Source organism: Triturus cristatus, chromosome 4_1 (genome assembly GCF_964204655.1).
Source record: "Triturus cristatus chromosome 4_1, aTriCri1.1, whole genome shotgun sequence".
Classification (NCBI taxonomy): Eukaryota; Metazoa; Chordata; class Amphibia; order Caudata; family Salamandridae; genus Triturus; species Triturus cristatus.
In genome coordinates, this window is record NC_140585.1 from 1,112,193,338 (window position 1) to 1,112,218,673 (window position 25,336).

The 25,336-nt window shown below is 44.9% G+C and overlaps 1 protein-coding gene across 3 annotated transcripts in view; it reads right to left on the bottom strand.

Annotated features, from left to right (window-relative positions):
* BCAP29 (B cell receptor associated protein 29) overlaps positions 1-25,336 on the bottom strand; it is a 284,369-nt gene that overhangs the window by 257,587 nt on the left and 1,446 nt on the right. Inside the window, exons 1-2 of one of the 3 annotated variants that reach the window (XM_085654119.1) lie at positions 11,601-11,661; positions 11,128-11,237 (exon numbers count right to left, since the gene is read on the bottom strand). In XM_085654119.1, the coding sequence (XP_085510245.1) occupies positions 11,128-11,219 (92 nt within the window). In that variant the 5' untranslated portion in view covers positions 11,220-11,237; positions 11,601-11,661. Of the gene's footprint in view, positions 1-11,127; positions 11,238-11,541; positions 11,662-25,336 lie in introns of those variants that run through there. The other 2 variants (XM_085654120.1, XM_085654121.1) reach the window with 2 other exon arrangements.

Below are 25,336 nucleotides of genomic sequence, written 5' to 3' on the forward strand. Positions count from 1 at the left end.
CCCTTTTGTACCCACTGGAGAGGATGGGACAGATTCAGGTAACCCTCCAAGGGGAGGGTCAGGACAGTGGGGAGGTTACTCCCATGGCTTAAGTCCAGTTTTGCGCCAGAGCAGGACCCAAAGGCTCCAAGGACTGGTTTGAACTGGACTTTGCACAGGGACACCAAATGTGCCCCTCATGCAGAATTTTGGTCGCATACAAGCGCACCCACCCAGCCCTAATACACTAAATCCTGTCTGGGAGGTAGTCACACCCTGTTACAGGATACCTATTGTTACACCTTCCTCTGCTCAAGCTTGGCTCAGCAGTAGGAGGGCAGAAATGTGTCTCTGGTCGGCAGCAACCATTTTGTACTGCCTGGGACTAGAAGGCTGGTACCGGAAACACCAGGGACCTCACAAAGCTTGTTTCTGAGGGTTGGAATCATACCTCCCACAATGGTTACCGGGGTGGGAGTATGCTTCCACAATGTTTGTTACCAAACACAATAGGTTTAATTTGAGCCGTTTTAGAGTTGGTCAGTACGCGGTCGCATAGTGCCACTCTATATGTTGTAAATGGCTGATACACTGACAACCCGGGAGAAAGGACTCCGTATGCTGCAGGGGTGTTCTGCTCATGCAGTGACACCCGCTCACTTAGACACAAGCACTCTGCCCTCAGGATTGTAAAGGCCTGCTAGAGAGGTGACTCATAGGTTTTAAGTGCAGTGACCCTTAGATATAATAAACCTATATCTAAAGTAAGTGGTGCATGCACCAACTTACACAGGCTGCAATGGCAGACCTGTAGTTCCATTTTGCATGGCCTCTCATGGGTGGCATAATACACGTTTCAGCCCATGGGAGGCCTCGGGGGTACCTATGCCCTGGGTACATGGGTACCATATACTAGGGACTGACAGGGGTAACACAGTATCCAATCTGAGTGTACCTAACATAACAGTTTTGGGAGAAAGCAGATAGACTGGGGTCCTGATTAGCAGGATCCCAGTAAGATTAGTCAAAAAAACAGTATCACATGAAGCAAAAAGTGGGGGTAACCATAAGAAGCAGATCCTACTTTCCCACACTATAGTAAAGTGAACATTTTGTTGGTATACATTTTTTACTTTGTACTGATCATTGTGGCAATTCTCAGTTACAGCATTCTTTTTTTTCATGTAGATATTTTCAGTGGCAGTCCACCACTAAGCGGTATAAATCTGCCACTCCTAGGTAAGGGATTTGGGTTGAGTGGCTCCTTTCCTTCATCGTGTTTTTCAGGAACAATTGGCCTGCACAGGGCAATAATTATTATCCCCAATGGGAGGGGCTCTTGATTTGTATTTAAATGCATATTCTGTTTTATGTAAACATTGATTTCAGTGCATTAGGTCTCACTGGTTCTCTTTAATCAGGATGAGGGATGTTATTTTAAATAAGACAGCTAAATTTGGTCGCACATTAAGGCATTGTTTTAATAACAAAAGTTAATGTTTTTTATTAGTTTTCCTTCTTACTAACAGACATTAGTGATAACATGATATTCATGGATGGTACCTGAAAGAAGAGATACCAGCTATGGGTTAACAGGATAGAACTATCCCCATTTACAACCTTTAAGACGTGACATGTATAATGGTATTATACACCTACAAGACTGTACTGTGGGCCCAAACCTAAGCCAATAATAAGCCCTCAGTTCGTAGAGTATTATGTACAACCAACGACCAGACAATCTCTACTACACCCAGTCAGGGTGACCTGTGTCTGTATCACTGGTTGACAAGAAATGTGGGCCTAGATTCTAGGCTCTATCGACCAGCTACCAAATGCAGAGAAGTAGCATATTTGACACCTGTATATCGTTCTCACTCAATGTTTCTATGTAGCAAGAAGATATGTCCCTTTTCCAAATATTCCACTATCCAATGCAGTTTGTCAAAGTTATTAGGTTAATCAGTTTTCCACAGTTCAATTCTACGGTATCTTAATCTCACACACCCAGAATTATTACAAATCGTATCCTTATTCCCAGAGCATCACTAGGAGGTCTGGTACCTCAATATATGAAACATTTCTATAATATTGCTTCCGACTTTTCTATCAGGTCTTGATTACCAACAATATAGTCATGTCAATAATTCTTCCGCTCCTACTTAGATGATCAGGCACATTCAGACAGTGCCAATAAACAGGCCTCAGTTGTACTTGGTAGCGACGTGGGTGCCCTATCAATCTTCGCATTTCAGATTGGTCCAAGTACAGGACACCAGCAGGCCATGTGCATAAAGTAAAATTTATTGTGATCATGAGAGAATAATTAAAATAATAGTATTTGCAAAGTATTCACAATACAAACAGATTGAGAGATAATCACTTTAAAGTGCATACAGTTGTAACAGTCGGTTCATAAAATCATCGAATGATTATGATAAAGACATAAGATTGTGTATAGGACGGAAACCATCAGAATCTCAACAAAAGCAGAATTTTATATCAAGTTAAAAAGGTATAAAAACAATGGTATGTCCAGAATTCATCTTTTGTGCAAGTCAAATAGGTCAGGTCCGGGGGATTGAAGGGCCCGGAGTAGATTTCTTTCAACTATCCATCTCCAATCCCAACGGAACAATCATTTTTTTCACTGCTACTGGAAGGAATTTAACAAGTCTTATATTCAACTCTACATTTATTGTGTTCAGTACTTCTAGAATGGCTTCGCTTCATTGCCGAACCTGCAGGTTGCTGACAGGGTGGCGCAATAGTGGCTCTCTGTCCGTAAAAATAACAGGATATATGCAGACAAGGTGTGTTATTGATTCCACTTCACTCCTACAGAGCCTACACATTTTGTCTGCATTGTTTCTTAACCATTTTGGCGCATGATCCAGGAAAGGAAGCTCACCAAAATGTAGTGCCAAAAACCTACTTGTTATGTGTTATTTACCATCCAGGCGTGCGCACGCAGTGACAGAGGAGCGTTTTTGTCCTCTAGCCAAGATACGTTCCGGGTGCTCTTATTAACGACCTTTTTAATCAAATGCATAAAGTTAGCTTCCGCAGGGTGACAATTCGGGCAACGTCCTGAGTGAGTACCAAATATCCTACACAGGGTCAGACACAGGAGTCAAAGTCCAGCTTCTGCAAGGTGACAATTTGGGCAACAACCTGAATGAATACCAAAATATCCTACATGGTCTAAAAGGGATCAGATACGGGAGTTGTATATAATTAGATTGAATAAGTACAAAACATGCATTCCTATAGGCTATTACCATATATCCCATTGTCAGTGTCCATTCCTCGTCAGCCTCTTAAAATGTAGGTGTAGGGCATTAAGTCCCTCTGTTGCATTTACTTCCCACCTTGGGCCAGCTGATGTATGGCAAATACCTATTGTTGAATGATCAGACAGACCTACAATGTTTCAGATGGAGCTGGCAGGCAATAATCAAATAAATGTGCTACATATGAACTTCAATAAAACCAAAAGCATGGTTATTCTTAATAGTTAATCACAAGTTACTTAGTACTTTATTGAATAGATTGAGGAGGTTAAGAACTGTTGGTATCTAGGCATCAAAGCGACCTTTAAATTGAATGTCACATGATATAGGGCTATTGCTGTAAACAATAACTTTAGAGCCTGAGGTTTAAAACGTTTCAAAGATCTCTCTGTAGTGATATTCTCGAATGCCAATGGTGCATGCACATGAAGGAAGTTACGCTTTAGTATAGGACTCACTTTCACTTACAAAGACGAAGAGTGACATGAGACAGGTGGACAGAACTAGCTTTAAACCACAACACTTGTCTTTGCAGCGCCCACTCCCCCTGCACCCACTGGACTGAAACAAAGGCACAATATCATACGCTGTGCAAAAACCAAAAAAATTGTTATTTTGTGTATTTGGTAACTTAAAAATATAGCAGATTAAAAAACGCATGAAGTGCTATGTAAAACAAGCAAGACGAATTCTTAAGTAGGGCCATTATGCAAATTGTTAAACATTACAGCAACATGATGTTAAAAGAAGCTAAAAGAATTCATGACAAAATTATATTAAATATCAGACGAAGATTTTTTGTGCTTGACAATGTTAAGTGGAACGGCTTTACAGAAGTATGCCACAAGATCTTTGTTGAGTTTGCGAAATCTTTCCATAAACTCGTGGTTTCTAGGAAACAAATTTGTATTTTCAAACGGAGGAGGGGGCATAGCTTGCATTTAAAAAAGAGGAAGCTGTTAGTTGGTCCCGTGGTTTGCACGCCGGAATAGTACAGCACGCATTGTTGATTTATAAAGTCCTTATTTTAAATAGTTTGTACAAACATAAATGCAAGAAATGCAATGCAGCTGCTGCTTTTAAATGAGGTCTGGTTGCACATACAAATGAAATACGCACAAACATCGTATCATTCTTTAAGCTTGGCATGGAATTACTGAACAAGCGCAATGTGGGGTGTGTATGTTTTTATCATGGATCAGTTATCACACTATTAAAATGTATTATTTATTGTGGGCAATGGGCAAGATTTGGCCGTTGTACATCCTCCTCTTTAGAAGGACAATATATATATATATATTCACTGAAAAAACCATAGGTTTCACACATGTTATAGTTAGCTGGACATTTTACTGATAAAAAACCAATGAAATTCCCCCGTTATAGTTACTGTAGGCAACTATAACTCACGCGACCGCAATCCTCTGCTGATGCTAATACTGTATTTAGACACTTATTTGCCCATGTCTTCTTCCATTAAATTTTAGCTATACATATATTACAAATATTTTTTTTTCATAAAGACACATATGTCATCAGCAGAGGATTACGGTCGCGTGAGTTATAGTTGCCTACAGTAACTATAACGGGGGAATTTCATTGGTTTTTTATCAGTAAAATGTCCAGCTAACTATAACATGTGTGAAACCTATGGTTTTTTCAGTGAATTTGTACGGTTTTTTAAATGCTAAGTTACTTTACGCCATTTGTGGCGTGCGCGCCCACTTAACGCAGTTCGTTCCATGCGCGCACGGTGCGCTTCGCGCACCGTGCGCGCACAATGAGCACGCGGTGCGCTTCGCGCACCGCGTGCCCACATTACGCTAGATGGGCCATGCGCACATGGAGGACATATGATGAGCAAACTCTTAAATCTGCTTTTCATTTATTTATTTTCATTTTTTTTACCGTACGCTTACCGTAAGCTTACGGTACGCGTACCCCGTGATTTTTTTTAAAATCAATAAATGTTTTTTTTGTACTTTTCTGTCCTTCTTTAACCCCCTTACAAATGTTAGGGGGTCTGTAACTCTCCTCATTGCCCCCTTTCCTTGTTTTCTCTGTTTTTTTTCTGAGTGAAACACACAAAATGGCGGCCGCCGCTTCCTGGTTTCGGCCGATTCGAATGTTTACTAAGATCTATGGGCCAATCAGAATCGCGCTCGCGCACGCCACCGTACGCTTACCGTAAGCGTACGGTAAGCGTACCGTAAGCGGGCTCAGATATATATATTGATTTAAAGGCTATTTTCTCAGAATCTACTGAACAGATTTACACCAAACCTACAAAAGGCACTTCCTTGACCTAGGGACTACCTCTCTGCCAAATTTTGAGTAATTCTGTTCAGCCGTTCGGGCTGTAGCTCGTTCTAAAGGTCCTATGGAAAAATGCATGGGAAAAACGCGTTTTGGGACCCCCCTTTTATCTCAGCCCCCGCTTGACGGATCCCCCCCGAGACTTTCAGGGTAGGAGCGGAGCGTAGCGTCCCACCTATTTTGAGAAATTCGCGAGGATTCGTCGACCGGCGCCAAAGTTATTCAAAATAGAATGTTGAGGTTTTCCTATGGAAACGTGGTCCTAACTATAACTACCTACTGGCGACCGCCAGTAGGTAATATATATATATATATATATATATATCACTGAAAAAACCATAGGTTTCACACATGTTATAGTTAGCGGAAATTTTACTGATAAAAAACCAATGAAATTCCCCCGTTATAGTTAGTGCAGGCAACTATAACTCACGCGACCGCAATCTTCTGCTGATGCTAATACTGTATTTAGACACTTATTTGCCCATGTCTTCTTCCATACATTTTTAGCTATACATATATTACAAATATTTTTTTTTCATAAAGACACATATGTCATCAGCAGAAGATTGCGGTCGCGTGAGTTATAGTTGCCTGCACTAACTATAACGGGGGAATTTCATTGGTTTTTTATCAGTAAAATTTCCGCTAACTATAACATGTGTGAAACCTATGGTTTTTTCAGTGAATTTGCAAGGTTTTTTAAATGCTAATTCCTAACTATAACGTGTGTGAAACCTATGGTTTTTTCAGTGAATTTGTACGTTTTTTTAAATGCTAAGTTACTTTACGCCATTCGTGGCGTGCGCGCCCACTTAACGCAGTTCGTTCCGTGCCAGTTAGTGCCGTGCACGCACGGTGGGCACGCAGTGCGCTACGCGCACCGCGTGCCCACGTTATGCTAGATGGGCCATGTACGCACGATGCGCTTCGCGCACCGTGCGCACATGGAGGACATATGATGCACTTCGTTTTGAAAGGTAATATTTTAATTTTTCGGATATGTTATAAGCCATGCACAAATGGTGCCCTTCGGGCACCATTTGCACACGGGGTGGAGAGAGTGTGGATAATTTTTTTTTTTATTATTTTTTTTTTAATATTTTAGTTTAACTCATCTTTAATAAGCCATGCACAATTGGTGCAGTTCGGGCAGCAATTGCACACGGGGTGGGGAGAGTGTGGATAATTTTTTTTTTTTTTTATAATTTTTTACCGTACGCGTACGGTAAGCGTAATCGGCGAAATTAGCGAAAAAATAAAAATTCCGTTTTTGGCCTTGGGGGATCTTTGGGGACTCCCTCAACATTGCTATGTGTGTGGGAGCTGTCTAAACAGCCCCTTTACATGTTTTTGTGCTTTATATTTTAAACATCACTCTCAGTGCGAGAGAGAAAATGGCGGCCGCCGCTTCCTGGTTTCGGCCGATTCGAATGTTTACTAAGATCTAAGAGCCAATCAGAATCGCGCTCGCGCACGCCACCGTACGCGTACGGTAAGCGTACCGTAAGCGCACCGTAAGCTGGCTCAGATATATATATTGATTTAAAGGCTATTTTCTCAGAATCTACTGAACAGATTTACACCAAACCTACAAAAGGCACTCCCTTGACCTGAGGACTACCTCTCTGCCAAATTTCTAGTAATTCTGTTCAGCCGTTCGGGCTGTAGCCCTGTCTAAAGGTCCTATGGAAAAATGCATGGGAAAAACGCGTTTTGGGACCCCCCTTTTATCTCAGCCCCCGCTTGACGAATCCCCCCGAGACTTTCAGGGAAGGAGCGGAGCGTAGCGCCCCACCTATTTTGAAAAATTCGCGAGGATTCGTCGACCGGCGCCAAAGTTATTCAAAATAGAATGTTGCGGATTTCCTATGGAAACGTGGTCCTAACTATAACTACCTACTGGCGACCGCCAGTAGGTAATATATATATATATATATATATATATATATATATATATATATTGTATTCCAATGGCCCGAAAGCAGCGAGGGCGCACTCAGCAGTGGATTTAAACTTTGCAGTTCAATTTTAAAAGGGAAGCCAGCTTCTTCATTTCGGTTCCGTTACTTCATAGGTTTAGAACCTACAAAAGGACAACTACAGCTCACAGGACCACAAGTCCCAGCCTGCATGAATAATTACACGTGACGAACGTGGCCCACTGAGGGTGATATAAAGGTATGCAGCCATCTTGAGCCTTCTAAAAAGTCACAATCCAAACTGCCTATGATTAAGAGGGTAAACCTTGAAACGCGTCAGGCGATATGAAGTAACGGAACCGAAATGAAGAAGCTGGCTTCCCTTTTAAAATTGAACTGCAAAGTTTAAATCCACTGCTGAGTGCGCCCTCGCTACTTTCGGGCCATTGGAATACAATTAATAGACACGGCTGCCCTGCCGTGGAGGAGCTGCACCACCCCAAACACGAAGGAGAGGCTGCAGGGGGTAACTTGTGCGCCCAATTGCAGAACAGTGGATGGGATTAATGTTACCAGCGCTCCATCCGGAGGCCCACCAGGGAAAATAATTGCTGGAAAAACGTGACTTGTTTAGAACCTACAAAAGGACAACTACAGCTCACAGGACCACAAGTCCCAGCCTGCATGAATAATTACACGTGACGAACGTGGCCCACTGAGGGTGATATAAAGGTATGCAGCCATCTTGAGCCTTCTAAAAAGTCACAATCCAAACTGCCTATGATTAAGAGGGTAAACCTTGAAACGCGTCAGGCGATATGAAGTAACGGAACCGAAATGAAGAAGCTGGCTTCCCTTTTAAAATTGAACTGCAAAGTTTAAATCCACTGCTGAGTGCGCCCTCGCTGCTTTCGGGCCATTGGAATACAATTAATAGACACGGCTGCCCTGCCGTGGAGGAGCTGCACCACCCCAAACACGAAGGAGAGGCTGCAGGGGGTAACTTGTGCGCCCAATTGCAGAACAGTGGATGGGATTAATGTTACCAGCGCTCCATCCGGAGGCCCACCAGGGAAAATAATTGCTGGAAAAACGTGACTTGTTTAGAACCTACAAAAGGACAACTACAGCTCACAGGACCACAAGTCCCAGCCTGCATGAATAATTACACGTGACGAACGTGGCCCACTGAGGGTGATATAAAGGTATGCAGCCATCTTGAGCCTTCTAAAAAGTCACAATCCAAACTGCCTATGATTAAGAGGGTAAACCTTGAAACGCGTCAGGCGATATGAAGTAACGGAACCGAAATGAAGAAGCTGGCTTCCCTTTTAAAATTGAACTGCTAAGTTTAAATCCACTGCTGAGTGCGCCCTCGCTGCTTTCGGGCCATTGGAATACAATATATATATATATATCTCCATTAAGATGTCTGTCCAGGCCATCTCCTGATTCATGTACACAAGTATCACCAACACAATCGCAGTCAGTACCGGGAAACCTAAACATTTGGCCCACACTGTGACCGGGGAAGCGTCCAGGCCCGGTTCTAGAGGTTGGGCCAGGCCCACCCAAACCTGAGCCTCCCTTGGCCCTTGCAGTGACTGCACGAAGGCCAATAGAAAATGGACAGCATAATTTAAAACGTTCCTCCAAATGTTGTTTTTCTTCCTGTTCTGGGAGTTAAATAATTGGGCATGGCTGTGAGAAAAAGCACTGACTCAATCACGTAACACCTTTTAGAAAGGTGGGCTATGTCCTGCAGGTACAATAGGGGCATGGCAAGGGGAAAATGTATTTATTTGGCACAGAGTAACTTTTACCTACTGTCCTGCTGCTGGATATTTCATTTTCTATTTTAACACTGGAGAAAAGAAGTTTGTTTATTCCGTTTCACCTTTCTTGACCCCTGCAGCTGCTTATCCGATCAGGCTGTGACACAAAGTTTGAATATCAGAGTAGGTAAGAGAATGTGTTACTATTTGGTCTTATTTTTTAAATCTGCACAGGCCCAGCAAGGCACACACTTTGGTATGCTTCATTTAACCTCTTCTGTGCCCATGACGAGATAGTCTCGTCATGGAGCACGGTTGCGCTGTGCCCATGACGAGACTATCTCGTCATGAACCCCGCCCGCTAATGTAACGGCTGGCACAGGAGGGGGAAAGGGCGGGACACTGAAGGGGTTAACTCGTTTTTATCAGGAATACAAGACAAAAATAAAAAAAAGTCCAGATAACTGATGATTATTGATCCTTCTGGATAGTAATCCTTTGTTGGTAGTTTTCAAATGAATGCAGATAAACTGTATTTTATGTGGATAGCTCCGTGGGTTACTGCCTTGGTCACAGAGATTCTTGCGTTACTTGCAGTTCAGAAGTTATCCTCCTAACATAGGACAGTGACCTATGAACTGTCATCATAGAGCTGCATTCAAACATGAATGGTATAGTTAGGACTTCACTTTGTTTTGTGTTGCTATATAGTTAGAACTTCCCCAATCTTTCATTATTTTAATTTTGCTAAAAAGAGTTTGGGCAGATATAAAATGTTATTAGTAAAGCCAACCACTGAGGTATGCTTTAAATCCTGAGTTTGTGCTTTCCTAGCCCAAACCCTCTTAAAATATACTGCCCACCCTTATGGATGACGTGATTCCTACACCTTGTAATCCTCATTGGCTTATGTGACATTCCCTATAGACTGATTTACATACTTGTATGCCCACCCAAATGCACCCTTGGCCCACCCTAATAAAAATTCCTGGAGCCGGGCCTGGAAGCGTCCCAAAGTTCAGGACAGGGGCCGCTAGCTCTTCTACTCAATGCTCCTACTCAGAACGAGGACTCTCACCTAAGTTCCCCCAAGCCCGCGCAGCTGTGACACACCCACCCTGACATGGTAAGACTTTGCAAACCGCCCCGCTCAAAACTATGACGTTTCCCTGTTGACAAGGCATTGCTCTTGGTTACAACATTGATAATACGCTTGAGCAGCACTGGCAGTTCCCTTTAATGCCCGCCTGCTCCCTCTACAAGCGTAAGCCACACAGTCCACATTACTTGTACGGAATATGACTCACTGTTAATTACCTAATTACTTTTAAGCAACTGTCAGCTCCCTAATGAGGGTGGCATCAGACTTTTAGGAAGAGTATTCAATTAATGTGAACGAAGAATGAACAGGTTTTTTTTGTGGGGTGATGTAGATAGGAAAACAGAGTGACCATATATATATTATTATATTTTTAAGTCTTTGAAGGCATTTTGCAGGAAGGGTGAATATGCATGCAGGCAGGTTAACGGGTATGTGTTTAACTGTGAACATGTTTATACTGTTAATCAAGTAGTAACACCACTTGGGCATTCCATTTACTATGCGGCATTCTATAGTTAACTGAATGCTCTACCCACCCACCCAACATGGTTCAAAGTTTAAAGTTATCTATGAGTGGTCGTTCCCAGCCGCTTCCCCTTTAAGAGACTCGAAGCCTTGACGGGAGGCTTAGCGTACATAGACTCGCAGTCGTATGTGCTTCTCGATGTTCCTGAAACAGTACTTATTTCAAGGACTGTTCAGTTGCACCAGAGGTTCCTGGAACCCGGAAAATTGCCTACCTGAGAGGCGAGATTAAGGGGATGCAGAGAAATAACAGCGCTGCGATTTCGGCGTACAAGAAGGAGGCCACTGCTGTCCACTGAAAAGTCATCTCGCGTCTGCTGCGGACCTACGAGCAAAAGAAGCACTTTTGTCAATACAGTCGGGGACTACAGCCTGGCTGACTTCAAGGAAGCAACTCTAGGGGGCGCTGCGCAGGCGGAAGAATATCGCTTATCACTGCAGAAGTTAAAAGGAGCCCTGGTAGGGAGCTGTGTGACGACTGGTTTCCCTACTTTCGGAATAAACTGGTTATCTACAAGATCTGCTTCATTCGTAATTATTACAAATTACTACAGGAGCGCTGCGGACTGTGGGAGCGCCTCACTGCAGCAGCAGTACTTGGTTACGAACAGTAGACATAGAGCAAGCACCTAAACGGGGGAAGGGCGCGGCTCATCCGTTTGCGTGCGGGACAATACACAGCACTTGCCTGCTTCACCCTAGCTCAGCACTGTGTGCTGCTCACAGTCCGTCCTTACTCTCTAGTTTCTGCCGACGTGCGTGGTGACGTCACCTTGGGCGCATGCTAGAAGGGCGACTACCCGACTAGATGAGAGGCGCGCGTGAATCAGTCAGAGATCTTCAGACTGTGGAAGGGCCCCCGTGGCTCCCAGGGGGTTGCAAATGTCTCAGTAAATAAGGACTTGTACATTTTGTTAGTTGAAATCGCCTGGAAGCGTGATCTTGTTTATTTGTCCCATTTCCAGGCCATCTTCATTTACATACACCCAAAGAGCATAAAACAGCATGGGAACTGATTTCAATTGTCATGGGGCAGAGGTTAGTGTGTTGGGAGGGTCAATTAAAAATTTGCGAACATACGTGACAAGAATTTTCAATTTTATTAAGGACAAGGAGGCGAGGATTATGCTTTCTCATTTCTTTACTAGAAATGCTCAGCAGCCAATAAAAACACAGTATATGTAATGAAAAAACTACAATAAACACTAGGGTATGATGTATATAACCATAGAGTCCACAGTATAAAAAGTAATACGGCAAGTACAACATCCTCTTTCTTTGGTGAGGAGAGCAGTTCAAATATAAGGGAACAGTTCAAGAGTCACGATGACCCACAGGAGGAACAACCATCAATAACCGCAGGAGTCCATAAGGAAAAAATACGCAGCACTGGAAGGCCACAGGATCCTGGTAGCAGAAAGCCATCGGATGCAGAAGAAGCCAGAAGAAGCAGTAACATCAGCACTTCGGGTCAGAACCTGAAAAGAGACAGACTGCCGTAAAAGCCATCCAATATATAATAAAATATAAAAGGGGGGGGGGGGGAAATATCAGAGAGCAATGAATTATCAGACAATGTATAGTACATATGCAAAAACATCAGTATAAATGCAAATAAATACATCAGAATAAACACAATGGGTGGGATAATCCTCGCCTCCTTGTCCTTAATAGAATTGAAAATTCTTGTCACGTATGTTCGCAAATTTATAATTCTATGTCAGGACAGGAGGCTCCGATTATGCTTGTTCAAAGCTTATCCACCACTACTGAGGCCACATGATCAATAGGTTTATAATAAAAAGATTTAAACATGGAATCAGAAGATCAATCTGCAGCCTTCATAATGTCAGACAAATTAACACCCATTGAAAAAGCTTTAGAGGCCATAGCTCCCGGTGCCGAATGAGCACCAAAAAAGGACACATCAATGCCGGCCTCAGACATATGCCAGCGAACCCAACGAGCTAAAGTAGCCGGGGTAACAGGGCGAAAGGGCTTCTGCAAAGCAATCAACAGTTGACCCTGCAAATCAGAACGTAAAGAAGCAGTACATACCTCATAATCCTTGATGCATTGGACCACACAAAGGTTGGGGTGGAGAGGAAAAGAAGGATAGGAAATCAATGAAGTATTCGTTTTGGTACGACGAGAGAGTCGAAAAGTGACACCCTCAGGGGTAAAACAACGACCAGCCAAGTCTAATGCACAAACATCAGACACCCGTCTGCAAGAGACAAGGCATAACAACATGGTCAGTTTGGCTGACAACTGTTTACGGGAAAGCAAGGAGTTGGAAGGCCAGGCGTCCAAAAACTTCAAGACAATAGATACATCCCATAAAGACGTGTATTTAGGACAAGGGGGAGTCGCCAGGCGAACACCCTTGAGCAATTTAGTAATTAAAGGGAGTTCACCAACGGGCTTACTCTCAAGAGGTCCATGGCCTGCAGAAATGGCAGAACGGAAGTTGTTAACCGTCCGATAAGCTAAGCCTGAAGAGGCAAGAGACGCCAAAAAATTAATAATTAGAGAGACATCCGCTGTAGCGGGATCAGCCTCCCGTTGAACACACCAATCACACCATCGTTTCCAAGAACCTGAGTAGCGTTTGTGAGTGTTGGGTGCCCAAGAGTCACTGATAAATTTGCAAGCGTCGTGTGAAAGGCCTGGGACCGACCAACGGTCCCCGAAAGTCGCCAAGCCAGAAGACGGAGAGAGCCTGACTGGATCATGGGATGCGGATTCCCGAGAGGGTCCAGCAAAAGATTCCACTTCTGGGGAAGAAGAATCGGCACCGCACAACACATTTCCAGAAGAACTGGGAACCAAGCCTGAGCCCTCCACAGAGGAGCAATCAGAATCAGCTCTGACTGATAACGCTTTGTGCGAGCCAGGACTCTCGGAATCAGAAGGGCAGGCCAGGTCTGGAGAAATGCGTCCGTGGCCAGGGCTTCCGGATCCGGTCTCCAGCTAAAGAACCGGGGAAGCTGCGTGTTGAGGCGAGAGGCAAACAGGTCGATGTGACTCTGCCCCCAAAACCGCCGGAGGGAGCGAAAGATGCGAGGATGAAGCCTCCAATCGCTGAAATCCCGAAGGTGACGCAAATGCCAATCCGCAATCAGATTGTTGCGGCCTGGAAGATACTCGGCAATAACAGTGATCTTCTTCTGTAGACAAAAATGCCAAAAATCTTTGGCGATCTCTGCCAAGAGCTTGGACCTCGTGCCGCCCAACTTGTTGACATAACGAGCCACGGACACATTGTCCATGCGGAGAAGAATGCAACAGTTGGACCGAAGAGGCGTGAAGCAACGAATCGCAAAGGACCCCGCCAGGAGTTCCAGACAATTGATGTGAAGAGACAACTCCTGAGGGGACCATCGACCCCCCATTGAAATTGGACCGCACCGGGCTCCCCAGCCCCACAGGCTGGCATCGGACTCGATCACCATCTCCGGGGAAGAACCGAACAGGGCTCGCCCATTCCAGGCCTCCATGTGGTCCAGGCACCACTGCATCTCGCACCTCGCCTCCTCTGAAAGAGGAATCTGATCTGAATAGCGAAGACCCTGCTGGAGATGACGGATCTTTAACCGTTGTAATGCCCTGTAATGCAGAGGACCTGGGAAAATCGCCTGAATTGAAGACGCCAAAAGACCGACTACACGAGCTATAGATCTCAATGACACAATCCGTTTGGAGATAATTGAAACCAACTCCCGTTTGATGTAACAAATCTTCTGAGTGGGTAAAAGAATCTGACAGGTCAGAGAATTGACCTGGAAGCCTAGAAAGTCCATCACTTGAGAAGGAATGAGGACAGATTTCTGCGGGTTCACAAGGAATCCCAGGGATTGGAGAAGATCGATCGTCCAATCGAGATGCAAGATCAATTTGTGAGGACAATCTGCCATGATCAGAATGTCGTCCAGATAAACAATCATGCGGAGACCCCGAGCGCGTAAGTGTTCCACCACTGGCTTCAGAAGTTTCGTGAAGCACCAGGGTGCCGACGAGAGGCCGAACGGGAGGACTTGGTATTCGAAACCGTTCCCTTGCCACTGGAACTGGAGAAACCGCCGATGTGGCCTGAAGATTGGGATTGACAAATAGGTGTCCTTGAGATCTAGACGAACCATCCAATCTCCCGCTCGGAGAAGATCTCGCAAAAGATGGATCCCTTCCATCTTGAAATGTCGGTAAACCACTCCGCCGTTGAACTCTTTTAGATTGAGGACCAGGCGGGAACCGCCCCCTCGTTTCGGAACCAGAAACACCGAACTCACAAACCCTAGAGGATGACAGGTAGTCTGAAGAATAGCCCCTTTCGCAAGAAGGGAGTCGATTTCCGATGAAATGATCTCCCGATCCTGAAGAGAAAAAATCAACGGGGTGGGAAGGAGGGATTGATGCGTGGGCTGATAAAATTCTATTTTGTAGCCCTGAACAGTTTCGAGAACCCAAGCATCGCTGGAGATTAACTGCCAATTGTGGAGAAAAAACTGGAGCCTTCCCCCCAAAACCACTTCGGAAAAAGGAATCCGCCTCACCTGAAGTGTTGGAGTCGTGATGACCTCCTTGTTGTCCTCCGAAGCGACCCTTCCGGAACTGTCCCCTCCCTTTACGGGAGGGATAGAAGTTGGAACGGGTGGTAAAGCCGGAATCTTGTCCACCTCCACTGTGGGACTGAAATCCTCGCTGAGAATTCTGCTGGGATCCTCGGCCAAACGAACGTCCCCTAAGACGTCCGGCCTTTGCAAAAACCGGCCGAAATGCCCGCCGCAGCGAGGCTTGGGCCTTGTCAAGGCCACTGAAAGTGGCCACAAAACTGGAAAGCTCTTTGAGGAATGGTTGACCAAATAAGAGCCCCTGAGCCAAGGGACCAGCCTCTGAAGAGGAGAGCTCCGCCAGCCTGGGATCCAGGCGGAGAAGGATGGAGCGGCGTCGTTCGCATGAAAGCGCACAATTGGCATTGCCCAATTGACATATGGCCCTCTGAGCCCATTCAATGAGTTCATCCGGGTTTACAAGAGCTGATGACTCCTTAGCCAGAACACCCAAATCCAGCATTTTTGTGAGTGGGCCCAATAAATCCAATAGTTTATCCTGGCAGGAGCGCCAAGATCTGTCCAAACCTTTTTTGGGGTCTCTGGCGTACTTCTTAAGGTAGGTGACCATGGTAGGGTCAACCTCCGGGGTTTCGGCTAAATGGTCCGCCAGATCTGGACGGGGACACTCAGATCTCATGCGGGCCCGGACATCCTTATCAAAAGGCTGGCGAATGTGTGATTGCACATAATCCGCCACCGCTGTAGAAGGCAACCAAGAAGAAGAGTGGGGATGCATAATTTCCGAAGGTTCAAATGTTAGAATGGGAGGATTTGATGGAGCATCTACAAAATGCTCCTTGCGAGCCTTTTTGCGAGGAGGTGGTTCAAACTCAGAAGAGGAGGAATGCGCATCGTCAGCATCAGTATCATGGAGGGATGAAAAAGAGGTCCCAGCCAACCCCTTAGTAGAGGCCGTGTCCGAAGACAGTGTTTCAGCCAACCGCTGAAAATCAGACCTATGAGGGTTGACAGGGGACTTTGACGCACGAGCAGGCGGTAACCAACCCTGTTGCTGTGCGTAAAGCGATAAATGACGCTTCAAAGGATTAATAGCGCGCACAAGCGCCTTATTCACGGAGTGTTGCACCCCTTGATCCAGTGCCTCCACCAAATCATGCTCCAAAGAGCCAGAAGGATCTTCCTCGTAATAATAGTAATCCTCCTCATAATATTCCTCCATCCTGACACAGAGTGTAACAATATTCAATGCCCACAGGAAGGACGAAAAAATCAATAGTGGCCAAAGGCACAATGCAGGGGGAGTGAAAAAACCCCACAGCAAGCCAAAGTGTAGATTAGAAATCTGAACACTTAATCAAATAAGTTGAAATGTGGAGGGAGGGCTTGCTGTCAGAAAAAACTAGCACTCTAGGCAATGCCTATGCTTATTTATGCAGCCCAAACGTTTTAAATATCAAATGGGCGTAAAATGGGGCAAATACTCAGGCTGTGGGCTCTCGGCGCGAAGCAACCGGTCTGACAGGCGAGAAACACCTGATTTTGTAAACAAATATGGCCGGCGCGCATGCGCGGTAACGACCGCCTGGTATTTCAAAAGACGGAGCACTCGCAGCGCTAGCGTGAGCCTCCAAGCCCCTGTCTCCCTCTCCACAAACAAAGACACGGGCGCGAAGCGCCCGTCCCCGGGAGGTGAACCACACGCTCCCCGTACGTTAAGGCAAGCGCGGCGAGCGGAAAGAAAAAAGCAATGCGTGCCGATAACTAGTAACCATGGAGATGTAAACACCACACTTTGAACGCTACAAAGCAATGAAACCCTGGAAGCAAAATGCTACAGTATCAAGCATGCATACAAAGTCACAGGAAATGCATTAGAAAAAGAAAGAAGCACTTAACTGACTGCGGAGCAGCAAAGAAAGAGGATGTTGTACTTGCCATATTACCTTTTATACTGTGGACTCTATGGTTATATACGTCAAACCCTAGTGTTTATGGGTATTGTAGTTTTTTCATTACATATACTGTGTTTTTATTGGCTGCTGAGCATTTCTAGTAAAGAAATGAGAAAGCATAATCGGAGCCTCCTGTCCTGACATAGAATTACCATCATACAAAGGAGAAAATATTCAGTAGCTGGTCTGATGTGTTTTTTTTTTTAACTTCACGTTAACTGCATAAAAAATAATAAACACACTTTACATGAAAAATAAATACAAATTCACCGGCGGGAAAGGCACTCTTCTTACCGGAGGAAATCCCAACTGGTTAATGCAATCACTGCAGATGTTTGTGTGTGACCAGAAAGTCACAGAATTGAATGCTTCTTGGTGCAGTGGGGATTTGTGACTTTTGTTTTTATAGTACTACAAGGTCCTTCCTTGTCAGGCAGCAAGCACTGTGAATGTGTTATTTTAAAATATTACACACAGCATAAGACAGACTACAGAAAAATTATTTAGGTCCAGATTTACAAATACTTTGTATCAGGTTTGTGTTGCTTTTTTAACACAAACCTGAAAAAAAAATTAAAAAATTGTATTAACAATCCAGCGCAAATTATGATTTGCACTGGATTGTACCCAAACATAATGCAAGGCTGTGCAGCGCTGCTCTAGGACCCAGATTTACTAATGCTTTGTGTTAGAAATGGGGAGTCTCTAGTTGGCAAGGGTTTGCACCTTTGTCCAAGTAGGGATCGTTCTTCCTAGTCAGGTTAAGGGGGTTGCACTCCTAAAATAACCCCGGGTCACATCCTTGGTAGCTTGGCACGAGCAGTCAGGCTTATCTCAGAGGCAGTGTGTAAAGCATTTGCACATAACCAACAGAAATACAGTGAAAATACTACAAAAGGACACCACACCAGTTTTAGAAAAATAGCCAATATTTTATATACTTAAAAACAAGACCGAAACGATAAGAATCCACCATACTTAAAAAGATATACTTTGCAAGAATACTTGAAAAATACAGTTTCTTTAAGTAGGTAGCTGTGTCCAGGGCTACCACTGTGTTGTGAACAACAAATCCAAACAGTTCTGTCTGACCACAGCATCGCAGGCCAGCTACGGTGTCGGGAAGACCGGCAAAACAATACCTTTAGAAATGTAGGGCATCAGCGACCTCTCATTGAGCTCCGATGAGCAGGCGTCTGTTCCGGCAGTCAGTGCAGGAGTCGTCAGGCTCTTGGAGTCACAAGCGCTGCAGATCGAGCTGCTTGAGGTTGAAGTCAGGAGTGCCGGTGTTGTCAGGTGCTGCGTTGCGAAGTGCAGCGGTGCGGTGCCCTCAGGTCGCGGTGCAGGCAGCGGCTCGGTGACGGTTGTCGGGTGGTGTTGTCGGTGAGACCAGGGTTGCAGTGCCTTCAGGACACGGAGTCGGCAGTGGCGTCGGGTTGCTTTTTCTTGTGTTGCAGCACAAAACACACAGTCCCCAGTGCTGATGGCAGAAGAACTTGAAGTCTTTGCTGTTCCTGAGACTTCTTGAACAGGGGGCAAGCTCTACCTCAAGCCCTTGAAGAAACTCAATAAAGAAGTTGCAGAAAGTTTAGTCCAGTCCTTTCACTGCCCAAGACAGAAGCAGCCACTGCAGGCCAACAGAGCAAAGCACTCAGTAAAGTGATATTTCCTCCTCACAGCTTTTCCAGCTCTTCTTCTTGGCAGTCTTCTTGGTCTAAAAGAGTTCCAAAGGTCTGGGGTCTAGGCCCCAGTATTTATACCCAAAATGTCTTTGTTCTCTCAGGCAGAGATTGTCTTTGCTTAGTCCAAACCAGTTCTGTCCTGGAAGGAGGTGGAGACAGCATTGTGCAAGGCATACCAGGTCCATTCAGGTGAAAGGAAATCTCCTCTCACTACTCTTATATGCAGCCCAGGTCTATTCAGCCCAGCCCAGCCCTGACTCAGACTCTCTGGAGCCACTGCACACCCCCAGCCCGTCACTACAAAGCCAGACAGTCAATACACATTCTAGCAGAAGAACACTGGATGGCTAAGCAAGAAAATACCTACTTTCTAAAAGGGATATTTTCAAACACAGAATGTAAAAATCACCACTCACTAAAAGATGCATCTTAACATCCTGAGTTCAGGCATACTAAACATTATTTCCATATCTTGTTCCCAGGGTAGTTATGTTTATAAGATGTTATATGCAAACTTCCCATTCTATCCTATGGGAACTGGTAGCCTTCTAATAGTGAAAAACGAAATTGGCTGTATTTCCCTATTAGGACATGCCACACACACCAGGGCATGTGCCACCTTTCACATACACTGCACCATGCCCACAGGGGTACCTTGGGAAAGGTAGGGCCTGGCAAGTGGGTGTACTTGCCAAGTCGACATGGCAGTACTAGACTGCACAGATACTGCAGTGGCAGATCTGAGTTACATTTACAGGCTACTTCTTTTTTTATTTTTTTATTTTAAATACATTTTTATTGGCATTTATAAACATTACACACATAGGCACAGTTGGTAATGCAGTGGTTATATAGGCGTACAAAGCAGGAGCGCCCATTCGCGTCCCATGCGGACTCTCAGTCTCGTGGGCCTGCGGGCTGCGAGTCTCTACTCTGTGTTTGGCTTCAGGCAGGTGTCCGGGGCCGGCGTCTGGGTATGCCCTGCTGGTGCGCACGGTGGTCGCCGTGCCGTATGGGGACCGTGCAGTGTGATTAATCCCCTGTGAGGTGTATCATAGAGGCTATAGGGCTGCAACCAGAAACTAACCGTCAACTAACTAGGGATAGATAAACTGGGGGAGGGGGTGCACTATGTCACGGATAATGAACAATAGTAGCTTTGCGCCTGAGAGCTGGACCATCGTATGGGACAATGTCGTGGTGTTCGCAAGTGCGGGGGGGGGGGGAGGGGAGTCGGGGGAGGCAGGAGCGCTGATCACTGCCTATATGGGGGTATGGTGGTGGAACTTGTGTTGTCTACCTCTGCGACCCGCCGGGCGCTTGGGCTGCACGTGCGTCTCCCGGGGTTACATTTACAGGCTACTTATGTGGGTGGCACAATCAGTGCTGCAGGCCCACTGGCAGCATTTGATTTACAGGCCCTGGGCACACAAATTGCACGATACTAGGGACTGACTAGTAAATCAAATATGCCAATCATGGAAACACCAATCCATAATACAATTTACACAGACAGCATATGCACTTTAGCACTGATCAACAGTGGTAAAGTGCCCAGAGCCCTAAAACCAACAGAAACAGGTCAGAAAAAAATAGGAGGAAGAAGCAGAAACTAAGTTTGGGGATTACCCTGCAAAAAGAGACATTTCCAACACTTTGCAACAGGTTTAAGTTACTTTTGCAATGCAAACCCAACTTAAAGTATTTACTATCAAAAGCAAGTCAGGATGTGCCTTGGATAGTTTGCATAAAGGGAGCGTTCCATGGGTAGCGCATGGGTGTCTTTATAAAAGGGACATTTGGGCTCATAGTCCTTGCTGGTATTAGAGAAGAGGGAACAATAGCTGCAGAAGGGACATCGTGTAGGAGCTATTTTTTTACTGAAAGGAATACAGGGCCTGTGCCAAAACTGGAGTGATGGCTAGGCATGGTGAGGAAGTGGTGTAAGAGGCACACAAGACAGACAGCTACTCAGGGATGCAGCTATCATTAGTGAAGCAGGCGGTGTTGCATTGGGACCCAGGAGTGTGGGGGGCTCACAACCCCACCAATTATGGGGAGCAGTGTTTGTTGATCATTTTCTGTTTTTGTTTCAAGTATTTACTCTTTTATAGGTCTCACATTACTGTGGATTATGAGCTACAGAAAAAGTATCTCTGAAATGGTCTCACAAGACCAAACACCTGCGCTCAGCCCTGACCCTCCAGCTCCTGCAGGCCTTGCCATAAAGTTTTAGAGGTGGGTCCGACTTCAAAATATTTAGCTTAGAGAGGCTCAGCGCAACAAAATTTGAAGACCTCTGCTCTAGGAGCTTGGAGTGCTTCTACGGGTAAAGAAACCCAGTGCGAGGAAAAATTTGCAGAGGCGCGCACAGTTCCACTGTCCCTATCATATTTTAGGAAAAGCTTGCTTGTGCACCTCCTTGCACTAAACCGAGGCCTTTACTATTTTCTCGAAGTTACGAGTATCGTCAAAGCGTAGAATTGTTTGAGTTTCAGATACAGGCCAGGCTCCAGGATTCTTGACCTGGTAAGGCCATGAAAACACCTGGGTGCGCCGTGAAGATGCATGGGGAAAGCAGGCAATAATCAACAAAGTTTTATTGGATACATGGAAGGGGGCCTCTCTGTGTCTGCTTTATAAAACAGTCTCCCGCACAGACTTATCAAACTACTGACTGATGGGACTACTTGATGTTGAAGTTATTACATAAACTAGAAACTTGGGTTGCACACAAAAATCGCTTGCTATTCTTTAAACAGACTTTCTTGAGTGGTACATCATACAAAATTTTAGCACTGTCTATGGTCACTAATATTTTAATGCTGGAGAACTACTGTATGCTTGCTTCATGGACTTCGAAACAACATTTGTTGGAGCTGATAAGAACTTATTGTCCAATAAATTGGATAGCTGGGGAATTCCATATTTTTTAAATCTATCCAGAAGCTGTACATTAGAACCTTAATACAAATAAAGCTTAGCAGCGTCCTTGCTTGATCCACTAGCATCTATATTAACAAGGGGTTTAAACAAGGCTGTGGGCACTGAACCACGTAGCTTGCTCAGAGTATTTAAGTTAACTAACTCCACCTCACAATAGCAAATTAGGCTTGATTTTAGTCTAACCCAGGACACCCTGACAATGAAGCTTGCTGTGCCCGGATTTGGCACCAAAGCACAAATTCTGCTAGATCAGAGGCAAAGACTTGAGTGTGAGGAGGTGTTTTTGTTGCTCTGGCATGAAGACCAGTTGATGTGGGCCAGGAACGCCATTCACATCTAAAGGGCCTACCCTGTCACAAGCAAATGTTAGGTGACCATTGAAAATGCCCCTGTTTTTCTCCTTCGAGACAGGCAGGCACCAAGCCCAGTGGGGGGAAAGCTGCCCCCAGAACTGGTTATGAGTGAAAACAAAGGAGAGGACTGCTTAATACCCTGTCCACAACTCGGGACCTGCACAAGGAGAGAAGGGTTCCCCATCTTGGATTTTAAGAATGAGGCGCACTGTGGGATTGTTTGCAGTAGGGCAAACAGGAATGGCTGCAAAAGTGGTTAGGGTTACTCCTAGGGACCTTTACCTCCTTGGTTAGGGGGGCCCCGTAGTCATCCCCACCAACTAGCTAGTGCAAGGTATAAATGTGACACCCCCAGGCACCCACTTAAGAATACTTTCTGGACCTATGGAAGAACAGAAGAGGACTAGATCTGCTCTCTGTGGCCTAACAGTAGTGTGGAAGAAATGGCCGTGCTTTTTCTTGCAACCAGGACAAAGAAGTGGCCTCAAAGTGTCATCAGCTAGACTCCTATTTGGCTGCAGGGACACAATAAGCTGCAAGAGGCCTTTTCACTGAAGTATCCGGATGACCAATACACACTGGACCTTAATTGGACCCTGATGGTGGCCTCTGCTGGATTGAGTCTTTACCCTTGGCTGTGTCTATCTGGACTTCTCCTACCACCCGTGAAAACCTGGGACTTAAAATATTTTCGGACTTTAAGACCCCCAGATGACCATGACAAACCAACCCAACTTATTTGTCCAAGGTGCAACTACACTGAGCTAAGAAATCTGGTATCTCCCACACTGAGTTTCTCTGCAAGACCAAATCCAATTCAGCAGGCAGTTCCTCATGGAACCCCCCCATCAGATACATCCTGCTTCCTTGCCCAGCTGGAGGATTCTGAGCTCCAAAAAATATACTAAGTCCAAAGATAGAAATCTTGACTAGGCAAAGGTGTCAAAAGTATCCAGCCAGTGAGAGGAGCTCCCTGGACTCAAATTATGAATCTTCCAGCTCTGAGCTTTTCCTGCCTTAACCAACAGCTTCAGCAGGACCTCAACCAGTGCCTATCTGACATTGTGAAGACTTCTTCAGGCCCAGCCTCTGAAGGATTCTGAATTAAAACATTTTTTTTTTAAACTAAACACCATGGTAAAACTTCTGACCATGTCAGTTGGTGTATCCAACCCGCTCTCCATCGCAATAGGCCTGAAATGGTCGGTGAGGTCCCAGTCTACGGCGACCATTGACCATCACTAGCTATTTGCACTTTTTGGTGCTATTTTACTGTAAATCATTTAAAAAAATCATATCTCAGTTTACCCTTATTTGATTTTTGGTTTTTTGTGTCATTTTATTTAGTAAAATAGAATGTAATTTTGTACATCGGTTTGGAATTTTTATTGCCTGCAGTTTTGACTTCATTATTTTGGTACTGAATAAATACTTTATACTTTGCCCTAATTTAAACCGGTTTGATCTGAGCTATAGCTACTAGGTGGTCAGGCTCAGGTTAGTTTAGTGACTTTGGGGGTTCACTCGGACAGGAGTTCTGATTATTCTACGAAGTGGACAGTTGTCCACCACCAATAATAATCCAACTTTGGAACAGAAAATCCACTCAGAAATGGGTTGAAGGCCCACTGCACTTGTGACAGAGCAGGGTAGATTAAGATCGGCGTGCTGAAGTATAGTGCAGGGGAGTTATCTATCCTGTGCCCGAAAGGAGCAGTGAGCTGTTGCCTGAGAAGTGGCGGATCTGCTGTCTACTTGTAACAGCACATATTGCTAGCATGTTGCAGTTAAAACATTTTTTTAAACAGCAGGTTAAAAACATGTCCCTTGTGTTCTTCCACTACTCACTACCTTTGTTGCCACCACTTGTGGGTCTTCAGTCTTTGCTGAGCAGTGCTTAATTTGAGTCAGTGGTTTCAGGTGCTCAGGACCAGTGCTTTTCATGAGCACCAGTTGAGAACATATTCATTTACGGGGAGATAAAGTGGTTTGCCTACATTCACAAGATGTTGAGCTAACGCCGAGACTCAAACCTAGATCCAAGCTCCAAAGGATTAAGCCACATCCTCTCCCCACTTTCATGGTTCCGTAGTTGGTTCGGTTTTAAGCGGCGCTAACAGGAGAAATGGGCTGGTGCAAGCTGCCCCCTGACAAGAGCCCCGGCATTTATTTGTTTACAAATTCATCGCTGACTCAAACCTCCCGGACCTGGCGCACTGGCAGGACACAAGAGTTTACCAGTGAGTGACTCACATCCTGGACGTCACTGGAAGTGAAACCTGCTGGCTGTGAAGGAGGGGGAGCACCTGCTTGCACGAACCAATGGCTTCTCAGATGCTACGAGTTGCAGAGGCTTTTGAGACAAGCCCTCCTATTGGCTGAGGGATCTCTAGTGGGAGCTTCGTCTCCAAGGCAGTAAGAAACAAATTAAATCAAACCAGTACGACAGTCATGTTTGGATGCAGCCTGTGGTATTCAAATATATTACAATTAAAAAATATGACACAACCATCGATTTCTATTGTAAATAAAGCAGTTCTCATTTAGCACAAAGCATTATTGTCAGTGGTGGCTGGTGACATTTGAAAGTAGTGAGGCGTACACTTTGTAGGAGAGCACCGTGGTGAGCTAGCGCAGCGAGCGAGCCTGAACAATTAATAGGGGGTTTGGGGAGGGGGGGGATTTCCCCCTGAGAAAAATTTGAAAAAAGAGTGGGTAAATGGTGCATTTTCAAGCAAATTTGAGAAGCAAGAAGGTTAATAAAGCAATTGTGAAAGTGCTGTTATTACATTAATAAAGGGATGTCATATAACAACAACATGGTAGCTGCTTATTCAGTATAACCACAGAGCTTCATAACAGACTTCAAGATACAATGCTGAGAACCTCGCAGATTTTTTTTTTGTTAAAATGCATG